The sequence below is a fragment of the Hippopotamus amphibius genome, chromosome 1 (genome assembly GCF_030028045.1).
Source record: "Hippopotamus amphibius kiboko isolate mHipAmp2 chromosome 1, mHipAmp2.hap2, whole genome shotgun sequence".
Classification (NCBI taxonomy): Eukaryota; Metazoa; Chordata; class Mammalia; order Artiodactyla; family Hippopotamidae; genus Hippopotamus; species Hippopotamus amphibius.
The window spans coordinates 167,294,474-167,306,802 of NC_080186.1; the positions used below are offsets into that span (position 1 = coordinate 167,294,474).

The following is a 12,329-nucleotide window of genomic DNA, read 5'->3' on the forward strand; positions in this document are numbered from 1 at the left end:
ACGGGCCTCATTTGCCAAAACGCTGTGTGGTTCTAAGATGCTGTGGACCAAGCACAGCTGTGATAAAAGGCCTACGAGCAATGGGCTGTGTGCTTCAGTTTTAATTTCGTAAAAGCTGCCTTTTGTTTCTTGGTCATAGGCTTGCGTACACATGTTCGTTTTGAAGTAATCCAGCTCTGGGAGTGTACCTAATTATCTTAAGCAGGGCTTATTAGTCCTGTTAACCGGAACTCACTAATCTATAAGGCCAAGGATTCCAAAGCAGCCTTTAAGGTAGGATTAAGGCAAAGATGAGCTATTACAAAATGGAATCGGGGCGAGCTTTCGTAAAGCTGCTGTGCGGCTGCGCTGGGACGTACCCCAGAAGAATCCCTCCATTCCGTCTGGAAGTCACTCTGTGTCTGGCTGTAGTAGGTGCTCAGTAAACACTTGTGGGATGAACAAACAGGCTCCTTCCAGCATTTGCACCATGTCTGGCATGTATCCAGTACTCTATAAATATTTATGGGATGGACTGGTGGACAGACGAATGAACAGGTCTCACGTACTCCACTTGCAGCCTGCGCTGCACGTAGTGGATGCCCAGTAACTGTCGATGGGTGGGGTGAATGGAGGTCTTCTCGAGATGGGGGGAGGAGTCTGACTACAATAATCCCGTCTTCTCTTCCAGGTGACCCGTGCACCATGGCCGACTACGCCCGCCTGAAGAAGGTCCTGCTGGCACTGCAGACCCGCCTCCAGCCACTCCACCAAGAGGACAGCAGACAAGACCCTGCCTTCCAGAAGCGCCTCCTGGTGGAATCTCTGTTTAAGGACTTGGATGCAGACGGGGACGGCCACCTCAGCAGCTCCGAACTGGCCCAGGTGGGTACGGCATTTGGTGAAATCACATTGCAGAGGAATCCAGTTTTCCATTCAGTGTGTGAAGGAAGAGGACCAGGAGATCCTCTGGGGACCGTCGTTTGTAACCATCTCTGTAACGACACCTAAGAGGCCTCGCTCCTGCAGGAGAAAGCCGTCTCCTGGGAGTCGGAGCTTATGTTTAACGCCTCTTGAGAATATCTGACAAACAGAACGATGTCAGTGTCTCCTTTCCACCAGCCACCTTCAGCCAATATTTACAAACAAGCTCTGAGGCACTCTCAGCTAGCTGGCGAACACACAGTGCACAGGGGCTGGGCTCTGAGGTTTTCATTACAAAATAAGTCTTTTCGTCCTGAGTCCTCTACTTTCCTCAGCAGAAAGTTCAAAGCAAGCAGGTTTTGTTTCCACTGAACACTTTTGGAGCTGTAACCTGGTGTCCCCACATCCTCTCCCCTAGGACCTCACCATTTGCAGTATCCAGATATCAGCAGCCTGCACCCCAGCCTGCTGGCTTGTAGGAAGCCCTGCAGTCACCCCCAAGCACCGCTCTCCCCTTTGAGAAAACACTTGAATGGAGCCTTGTGGTTTGCCTCTCTCTCAGACACAGCACATGTGTCCCTTTGTCCAGCTACAAGGTGGTACAAGGGCCGTGAGCATTTGCAGCAAAAAGAAGCGAGAAGGGAGCAACCCGGGGCACCAGGCAGGCCAGCTGCAGGGTGGGCCTGTTGGGTGCTGGTGGCAAAAAGGCAGGCTGGGTGGACCCGAAGGCCTGTGTTCTGCCTCCTGCTCTGCTGGTTTGCCTCTGAGGGTCTGGGGCCCTGCAGCCACACCAGGTGCGGGAGGGAGGACGAGGTCAGCCTCCCTGAGCCAGGTGGGAGGGCCCGGCAGCTCTGCCCCAGAGACTACAGAGTGCCCCCCCCCCCCCCAGAGGACAGATGATAGGATGAGTCCCCACCTTTGATGCTAATTTAAAGAAATCCTTCACATGGCATAGCAGTGACCTCATCAAAGCTGCGACAAGGGGCTTCCTAGGTGGCGCAGTGGTTAAGAATCTGCCTGCCAATGCAGAGGTCATGGGTTCGATCCTAGCTCCAGGAAGATCCCACATGCCGCGGAGCAACTAAGCCTGTGTGCCAAAAAGAAAAAAAAAAAAGCTGCGACAAGGTCACGTGGAAGGAGCAGGCTAGGGAGGGTCCTGGCATTTACGGAGCACCCACTGTGGGCTTGGCATTAAGAGGCCCTTTACTCATGATGTGCCCAACCCAGATGCATTCCTTACTTGGAGGCTGAGTAGCTACGAACGCAGACTTCATGATCAAACGGCCTGAATTCAGGTCTGACTCCAGCACTTCCAGGCGCCTCGTGGGTCTAGGCAGACAGCTGCACCTCTCTGTGCTTCGTTTCTTGTCTGTGACTGTCACAGAGTCATCAGGAAGGTTAGATGAGCTAAGACGTGAAGTTCTCTGCCTCGTGCCTGGTACACAGTACGTTCTCAGTAGGTGACAGCCGTCAGCATCACTTCGTCAGCATCACCTTTATTGTTTCCTCCTTAAACCTTTTAGCCACCCTTTGCTGTGTGGTAGGTGCTGGTGTTATCCTCACTTCCCAAATATTTTTAGATGAGGAAGCAGCTCCAAGAAATCAAGTGACTTGCCTGCAGACTGTGCACTGCCGAGGTCACGGTGAACAAAGACAAAACCCAGGGGGCGGATGTGCATGGACCTGCTCTCCTTGCAGGACAGGGGGCTCCCACCACAGGCTCCATCTGATCCCCTCAAGGTCTGCGGGGACAGCAGGCATCTGTGAAGTCTGAGTACAGAGCAATTATCCAGACACTTCCCACGCAGGGTCCCCTTCTCAAGTCCAGCCAGTGCAGAGTCTGCTTCCAGAGAGCACGTTGGGAACCACAGATCCCAAGGTGCTTGCAGAGCCCACTCTGCTCGCCCATGCTGGGCCACACGTGCAAGTCCATCCACAGCCTACACCCCGGGAGGCCTCCCAGGCACATACCAGCCCGCGTGTCACCACTTCCAGCAATACTCAGCCCATAGCTACGGCTAAGACCCCAAGGGGCAGGACCAGGGACCCACAGGTGACCCATGCTGCTCTGGGGAGAGCCCAGGCCCTGTTAGTTACAGTTACCTGGGAGAAGAGCCATCTGGCGATTCGATTCCCTGCAGTACAGGCTGTGCGGGGAGCCCAGAGGGCAGGCGGCTCTGGCTTGCCCCAGACCGAGAGAGCTGTGGGCTCTTGGCACCCCAGGCCCACGTGGCTCCCAGATAGCTGCCAGGTAAACAGAACCTACCTGGGTGCCTTGCTCTAACCTGGCAGAGACGTGCCCTGAGGCACCTGAAGCCATTAACAAGCATGGTAATTGGACTATGACTTCCCCTTTAAAATTTAATGTGGTTAAAATCCATTTCATAAATCTGCCAAGCAGGGCCCAGCTAAAGTGGGCCTTTCCTTGACACTGAATCAGAGGTGTCAGGGAAAAACTTGTCGGTCCTATGAAAAGTTAATCAATTTCCAATGCAGAAATAGACAAAGGGAAATCTCCATCTTTGGAAGATTGATTTCGGGCATTATGGTTGATCTCCCTTTTATCAAACACTCTTACTTGCTGGGTGAAGGGTCATTTTTTTAACATTATTTCATTAAATTGCCTTTAATATAGCAGGCTCAACTGAGACTGTTAAATAAAGAGAAAATGCTTCTGTTCCCCTCTCCCCCCAAAAATAAAATTGTTTTCTTTCTTCTGAGATTTCCTTCTTAGCATTTTCCTTGCAAGACTCTAATTCCAGACACACATGCCAAAAGGTGACTGGTCATGCTAGGGAGACCTCTGCCCTGTGGCCCAGGCCACCTCCAGAGAGGAGTTCACAGGGGCCCTCCTGTGGTCCCCACCACAGAATCCCAAGGGTCGTGGTTTGTGTTCCTGGCAGGACAAGGCAGGCAGTGACAGGGGCTCAGGCTTGGGTCAGGAGAACGGCAGTTTCCCCTTCCCAGCGGGTGTGCTGTGGCTAGGACGTGCTGCCCTGAGATTGGTGTGGGCTGGTGGAGGCGGGGAGGGGTACCCTGATGGAGCAGTGACCTTCCAGCTCTACATAGCAGGGAGCCACTGAGTTCGGCCACTGTTTACTGGGCTTATTTGATCAGGCCCCTTCTCTTCCCTGTTTCCCCATCTACAACACAAAGGGGTAGACAAGGTGACCACAAGGATCCTCCCCACCTCAGACTGTCTGGGGTCTGTTTGCCCAGGCAGGGAGAAGACAGACCTGGATGCTAATGCTGAGTGGGCGCCAATCACTGTAACCTTGGGAAAGTCCCTCCCCTCCCTGAGCCTCAGTCGTCTCCTCTATAAAATGAGAGGGTCAAACAAGACAACATCAGAGAGATTTGGATGCTCCTCAAGGCCCACTGAGCTGTCGCTGGTGTTCCCCTCCCACCCCGTCCCCCACACACATCCACCCAGGCTGGTGACCGCAGCCCCACTTGGCCTGAGCCATTTTCCAGTAGTATCCACAATTCTGAGCTCACCCCTGGTTCTAGCCTTGCTGCCTTTCTCACCCGCAGCACGTGCTGAAGGAGCAGGACCTGGAGGAGGACTTCCTGGGGTGCTCGCCGGGCGACCTCCTGCGATTTGATGACTACAACAAAGACGGCCTCCTGACCCTCCACGAGTTCTACACAGCCTTCCGTAAGTCAGGCCCCAGGCGGGGCTCACAGGGGGCAGATGCATTCCTGCACCAACATGGCGTCAGGGGCCTGGAGTCTGTCCTCGGTTGTTTCCAAGGTTGGCTTCTTTTATCGGTGAAAGCGGTTGAATTTGTTTTGCGACAAACCTGAGCTTTAAGAAAAGGGTAAGGGGGGTGGGAGGTGGGGGGACGCGTTCTGCTCCTTTTGGTAAAGGTTCTTCTCACTGTCACTGTTGTTTGAAGATTTCAGCGTGGTCAGGAGGGCGCTGCCTCACATCGACAGGGGATTCTGTGACTGCACATGGAGGGAGAAGATGCTAGGGTTCTCCTCAGGAGGTGGCCTGGCCCCGTCAGGGAACCCTGCTGGGGGGCACATCCTGTAGGAAGGTGCTAGAGCCTTGGCCGGGCAGGAGAGGGAGCAGTCACTGTGAAGGATGTTGGAGAATGAGGGTCCTGGTTGACAAGAGGCAGGGAAATCCCTGGAGAAGAAGACAAGGGGTGCGTTACCTGAAAATGGAGGAGATGCTCAGGGTGGGCCATCTGTGGGGTTGCTGGTGCCTGTAGCAAGCGGGTAGGGTGACTGAAGGACCTAGGTCTTCTCCCTGAGGTGCTCCTCCGAGAGATGACCTCATGTCAGCCATAGCTGGAGCTGGGACAGGGCTTCCAAGAGATGCAAGAACAAGCCCCAGATAACTCCAGACAAGTTCAGCAGGGAGGAGACAGAGGGCAGGGCGGCACCCTAACTCGAGACAAGAGCGAACATTCTTGGCCCCAAAGAGGTGAAGTCCCTTCATGTCAGACAGCATTCAAGCTCTGCTTAAAGCAGGTAATGTGTGTACCCTGTGTGAGACGCCCTTGGACGTGACCTGTAAGCTCACAGCTCCTAACTGCAGGCGCTAGAATTGGGGAAGCAGGGGTGAGACCCCAGGGTGCCCCGAGTACTCTGAGCCACGGGTCCCAGCATCCTGGGCCACAGCCCAGCCTCTACCTGGAGTTCCATTTTCCAGGAACGTATTCCTGCTTCATGTCAACAGCTCTGTGTGCTGTTGTTATTCCAAACATTCACAAGGCCTGAAAATGGGTCCTCATGATTTACTGGCAAGAAGGGCTCTTGAAGCAGATAGAAGAGATACTCATATGACCTAAGAGGAGAGAAATGAGTGCGAGTCTTCCCTGTGGGAAACGTCCATGAGCTTGTCAAAGGCGGTGCCTTTCCAGTCCCTGGCGCCCCTGTTACCAAGGACCAAAGTCCAACCTCCCTGTTCCCAGACTCTGCTTGATATATGGTGACTAGGTGTGGCTCCCCAGCCTCCTCCTTCCTGCCCACAGTTAAAACTCACATCTACATCTGGTGGTTAATAATAAGGTGTGAATGCCTGGTAGGCTCAATCAGCTGTGGAGGTGTTTGCTTTGTGGATTGAGGAGTTTATTCCTTTAAATAAATCTCTAAATTTTAGAATGTATGGAAGTATGAGCAACTCTGGAGACCTAGCTCGTGAGACAATTCTTAGATTTTCAGGACTTTTGCAGGCAAACAGTTAAGTAGTTGGTAACATTAAATCAGTCATAGTAAGAGTATTTACAACACAGAAATCTGCACTACACAAATGCTACAAAAGGGCAAGGGTGCTCTCTTTCCTCTGGAGAGCCCATTGTTAGGCACTGACCTGCACATGCTAGACAAGACCCTCCCTCCCCTCCTGTCCTCAGCATCCACCCCCTGCAGTCTCCTCTCCATCTACCTCCCCCAGATGGAGTCCCCTTGATGATGCTAATCCCACAGGACGTGAACGAAAAAAGAGTAGATGTCGCGGCAGATGACAGAGTGAGCAGCCCTCCACATCAGGGAAGCAGTGGCACGCTTTCTGGGAGTGGTTCTGAGACATTCCCAGCAGTGCTTTGTGTGCTCAGGCCCCTCTACAAAAGGAACTGTTAAAAAAAAAAAAAAAAAGATCAGTGCATTTTAAGAGTGGGTGCCAAGGCTGGACTTCAGGGCTTTGGGTGATACATCAGGCATCCCATTCAGATGTCCCATGATGGCATCATTAGGCAGAGAATGGCACTGCTTAGGTACCAGCCTGGTACCTGGTACCACAGAAGCTTCTGGTCCATGAGCCTACTCCCTGGGAATTGGTCTGGGACCAAACAGGAGCTATTGGCTCTACTTTCGAAGAAATGGCAGCACCCCTGTTGCCCCTGATGAAAAGGAAGCCCGCCCTGGCCTCCCCAGTGAAGGTCGTCATAAGTAGGAGCTGCCCATGGAAAAGGAGAGAAGTCCTCACTTCACCTCCAGCCGTATGTCCCACGCATAGCAGTGTGCTGTCTGTTTCCCTCATTCCTGCATTATTATTTGAAAAGCTTTATAATCATCACTTTTAAAGCAAATCAGATTCTGCTGTTGCCTTGGATTTGTTTTGAACCAGGCAGCCAAACCATTCATCATAGCCCAACCCAAATAATACATACGCAGTAAATGTAAACTCGCAGCCATTAAGGAAGCTGGAGCATGAGTTAACCCCGCCATAAAGGCCCCATACTCGGCCACCCGGAGCACATGGGATCAATGGTCTTTCAAAGTCATGGGAGCTCTAAATCCCCATCACTCTGGGAATGCATTTATGGTTCAGTGAATGTTAAGTAGGAAATTGAAATGAGACATATAGGTACAACTTATTACCCAGAAATCAATAGGCATTAAAGAAATCTAAAACTCAGTTACATCTCAGACATTTCAGCAACAACATTTTGGATTTAATTTTCAAAACTGAAGCTGACAGCCTGGCAAAGATTGAGACTTTAAAATGGTATTTTCTAGTCTCTATTTTGCCAAGATCCTTGGGTACCAGGCAGGGCAGGGTCTGTGGGGTGACTCCTGGCACAACTCGGCCACTCTATTAAAGGATGGGTTGAGGGGACTTTTCCCTGGAGAAGTGAGCCATATTGATGAGTTTTTGGTGTTGTGGTGGGTCTGCTAAATCAGGTTTTCTCATGCAGCTGACATAGGCCAGGCTGGGCTGGTGTTTGCCACTGTCTGCAGCTGGCTGAGAGCAATGCCAGGAATCCCAGGGCTAGTGGCTGCCGTGCCCAGTTGAGCTGGTTCGTGGGGGGGGGCTGCACCCTCTTCCTGGCTCTGCAGAACAGGCGACCCTCTCCCTGAGGAGGGCAGAGGACAGGTCCCTTAGGCAGGGAAGTCAGTTCAGCCTCTTTCTGTCAGAAGGCACGAAGGCTGCGCATCACCCATCTCTGTACAGTGATGGCAGGGAAATATGAGGGTGGCCTCCCTCTCTTTCTCCATTTATCACCCAAATATTCTCTTCAGGTTGCTTTTGGCTTTCCAAATCACAGGCTGATCTCGGAACTAAAGACGCAGTGTCCTCTCAGCACGTGCCCCCCCCCCCCACCTTCCTCCCCACCCCTCCCTCCCCATCCCCAGCAAGCCGCAGAACCGCCTGTCTTCTGCTGTGAGGCAGAGACCCAGGCCCCGGGGTCTCTGAGCCTAATGCATGCCAGGCTGGCTGTTCATCTCGATGAATTAAAAGTTGCTCGCTTAAAAATCCTTTTAATAATGCATGTTTTTGCACTTTTCTGAATGCTTGGGTTGGGATCGTGGGAAAAACATGTTGCTTTAAACGAGGATTTTTCTCTTGCTTTAAATGCATTACAAGTCCTTTCTGCTTTTTAGAAAGATACTGGTCCTTTTAATTAATCCTATGAGAGCAATGTGCTGCATGCAAAGGAAGGGTTTGCGCAGCTCGCAGTGCAGGATAAAGGGCTTCCCGTGTTAACGTCCCAGGATCACGGATGCATAGTGTCCAGGAGGAGGACCGTGTCAGGGGGACTGCAGGGGGCTGATTGTGTGGAAGTCAGATGTCCTTCCTCAGCTCCAGGCAAACAGGAAGGAAAACAGTGATTTAATCTGATTATTGCAATACCTCTGTATCCAGGGCAACTCTGTGAAACAGAGGAGATGGTCACCTGGCGAATTTATAGCTGTTTCTCTGCCATTGTTGCTGCGTAATAAAAGGATGTTGCAGCTTCACCTGGCACATCGTTATCCTCTGAAATGAATGATGCCTGCATAGGCCAGATGCTGTGCCAGACACGTTATCATAGTCAGCCCTCACAGCCACCCTGTGATGGTAAAACAACGAGAACCATCCCTCCCCCGAATCTATCTGACTCTTTATCCATGTAGCATGAATTCAGACAGGAAATTCAGCTGGTAAGTATTCCACTTTTATCCTACTCTGTTCGTTTCCTTAGTTTGGGATAGTGAAGAGCAAAATTTTGGATAGCATGGAGTTTGTCAAAAATTTTATGTACATCTATTCGGCCCTTGAGTTTGGAGAGCAAGAGTTACCTGCGTGCTGGTGTGGGCGTGGGCAGAGGCTAAGACCATTGGTGTGATGACACCCAACCCCAAGGGAAAACCTGGTTGCCTCACACAGGTCTTGCACATCAAGTGGCAAAAGAACGGATTCACTGCTCTTGGTCCCTCATTTGCTCAAGGTCATAAAACAGCTAAATTGGAGTGGTCGCTGGAGGAATGTGAAACTGGTGTGAGAAGGGGCTGGGAGTCTCACCACCGGCTGCCAAGGACTTTCTCCAGTAGAAGGAGGGGCTCCAAGGAAGCTTCTTTGTGAGCTTTCTGTGTGCCCCTGAAGCCAGTCAGCGTGATGGTTTTTGTTTGTTAATATTGCTTTAGTTAGTAATGGGCTCTTACTACTCTAGTTATACAACACAATACCGAACATTTATCATGTGTCAGCACTGTGTATTATGTCCCAATTTTACAGATGAAAAAACTGAAACTCAGAGAAGTTAAGTAGCTAGCCCAAAGTCATACAGCCAGCCAGTAGGAGAACCAAGATTGAACCCAAATGCCTAGTTCCAGAAACATTTCATGCATTCAAACACAGGTTGCAACTTATCAGTATTCTCCACTAAGGAAAAATCTCAGTCCCCACAGCAGGTTTCTCTGAATTTCAAGTCCCAGCTCAATGGTCTTCTCCTCCAGCAAGTCTTCCTTAATTTTTCTGCCCTCTACCAAGCCCCACACACTTCTCTCTGTGTGCCAACAGCCCTGGGTTCATCTCTACACAGTACAAGACTGTGGCCTGCTGGTTGAGTGCGGACTGAGTCAGTTCAAATCCTTGTTCTGCCACTTACTAGCTGTGTGACCTTGGACAGGTCTTTGCCAGAGGTCAAGCTGAGCTTCCAGTTCCTTGTCTGTAAAATGAGTATAATCACCACCACATAGGGTTACTCAGCACTAAATGAAGTAATATGTGTGAAGTGATCAGAGTGATACCTTGTATATGTTAAGTGCTAAGCAGTCATTAGCCAGGTAGGTCAATGATGGAGGTGATGATGGTGATGATGAAGACGTCTGTCTGTCCCCAGCCCCTCCCTCCCATCCCCGTCACTCTGTGCCACATCGTTGTCATCTGGCCCGTATTAGTCCACAGGCTCCAGGAGGCCAGAGGCTGTTTTGCTCACCGTGTGCTCACGGCAAGCAGTCATCCAAGCACAGTGTCACCAAGGGTCACAGAGGGCCTTTGCATGTCTCCAGGGGGAGCAGAAGCAGCACCTTGTTGGGGTCCCACAGGCAGGATCCCAGGTGGAGGAGCATCAGCCAGGCCAGGCCAAGCCAGAGGGCTCCCCTGTGGCTGCCCCTGCAGCCAAGATGTCCCTGATCTAATGGATAGGTCACTGGGGTGTGAAATGAGCCCCTGGTGCCCACATGGGCCTAATGCTCCTTTAAAGAAGACAAAAGCTGCTTGTCCCACAAAGCTCTTGTCCTGCTTTCAGGGCTGCTAACTGGCCATTCAGCCTCATCAGGACGTGTTCTGTTAGTCTATTAGGTCACCTGCCCGTTGCTTAATTACCCTCACCTCACACAGCTATGTGTGAAGATAAGGGATCGTGCCCAGAGCCACTCCTCAGCCCACAACCACATGCCTAGCGGAGGCAGCAGACTCCGGCTGTGAGAGGTCCAGGGTCAGCCCCACGGCTCCTGCCTGCCTCCCACACCAGGAGGTCAGCTTTGCCACCTCGGTGCAAATCTGTGCACCTTGGAAAATAATTCATAGAATAGAATGTGGGCTTGCACGTCCTCCTAGACTCTTGCACAGGCCCCTGCCAGGCCTCCACCGCCACCTCCCTCCCACCTGAGGCCACGTCACGAAGCCAACACCCACAGAGGAGGACACAGCATGCCCTGCTGAGAGATGGAGTCCCTGGCAGCTTGAGGCCCCCAAGCTGGGCCCTGGCAGGCTGAGAGGACCAGCCTCTGGATCACAACCACTGAGCACAGAGACCCAAGCTCCCTGATTCAGGTCAGCACCAGAAAAGGCAGCAGCACCGTTACTGGAGCACTGTAGGAAGACTGGGCGCATCTGCCCTGGCGCTGGTGTGGGCCAGGCTCTGAAAGGAGGGAGCATTTGGGCAGGGAGCCTCAGGCCCATTCTCTCCACGCAGGCACACACATAAGGCACTGGAGAGGGCACTGAGCAGCAGCTGGAGAGCCAGACTTGGACTTGGAAGCCCCTTTAGCTTCAGATCTCCAGTGGTGACTGTCAGGACAATAAAGTGAGCCAGGGCTGTTGTCTAAGGTCTCAAGGAACTGATGCTCCGGTGACTGAACTCTGTCCTTCCAGGCTCTCCCTTCTCTGTGAAGGTGAAAACACAGCTGAAGGCATGCTCGCCCCTCCAACAGCCCCAGCTATGCAGGAAAAGCCATTGGCAGCCCATGAGTGGGGGCAGGGGCTGTTCAATGAGTGCCTCGCCCCATGGAGAGCGAGGGTGGTAAAATGGGCCCCCCCATGCATGTATCAGGGCTCTGGGGTGAAGCAGTCTCACCGCACATCACACCACGGAGGGGTCCGTTCTGAGCCAGAACTGCTGCTCCCCAGCCATCTCGCCCTCTGCTAGTTTCTTCTTGCAATTTTCAAACCCAGACTGTCTCTTTCCCATCTCCAGTGGTTTGCTGCTAACCGCTGCGTTGTCAGGCTCAGCACTTTCTAGCATTTTTCTGGAGCTGAGTTTTCAAGCATTTTCCATTTTTAAAGATCCCAGCTGGAAGCTGTCAATGGCCTCAGTGCAGAGCAATTGAATAGTAGAAAATGAACTAATTACAGGTTGTTATTGAAAATCTATTATATACAAATTGCAAAGAAAACTCATTAAAATGTGATGCTTTGGTGATTTTTTTTAAAACCCTCTGCTTGGGGGAGAGGCAGGGGCAGGGTGTCTGGATACCTTGTTTCTCCCTGTTCCGGGGTAAGAGCTCCCAGCAGGACTGCAGGCCAGGCTGTGGATCTTAAGCTCACCTGCCACCCAGCCAGCTGACGTTATGCACTGTGGAGAAACCTGAAGTTTCGCATAGAACAGAGAGCTCTCTGAATGTTAGGAAATACTCAGAAATGGCTGCAGAGGAAACAAAAAATTTCATTACAAAGATATAAAATGAGGACAATGTAAATGTCAACTTTCTACCAGGATAGTACCTTATTGTCCTCATAAATTTCAGCGTTCTTGTAAAACTTTTGTGAGGACTTCAAAGACCTAAATGTGCAATTAAGCACTGAAGGTCACATGACTCATTTCCAAGCTTGCTGCCTGGGACTGCAGTGCTGGGAAGGCTTGGGATGTGAATGGGTGAGCTGTCCAGAGCCCAGATCTCCAAGGGGCTCCTCAGATGCTGAGGCTGCCTCCCAGGCTCCAGAAAGGGAAAGGTACTTGGAGCATAAATCACTGTCCCCTGCCTTG

At 51.7% G+C, this 12,329-nt stretch overlaps 1 protein-coding gene across 1 annotated transcript in view; it reads left to right on the top strand.

Annotated features, from left to right (window-relative positions):
* Positions 1–12,329, top strand: part of FSTL4 (follistatin like 4) — a 394,347-nt gene that overhangs the window by 265,608 nt on the left and 116,410 nt on the right. The window contains exons 4-5 of the mRNA XM_057735151.1: positions 671–864; positions 4,438–4,561. Of these exons, the coding sequence (XP_057591134.1) occupies positions 671–864; positions 4,438–4,561 (318 nt within the window). The remainder of the gene's footprint in view (positions 1–670; positions 865–4,437; positions 4,562–12,329) is intronic.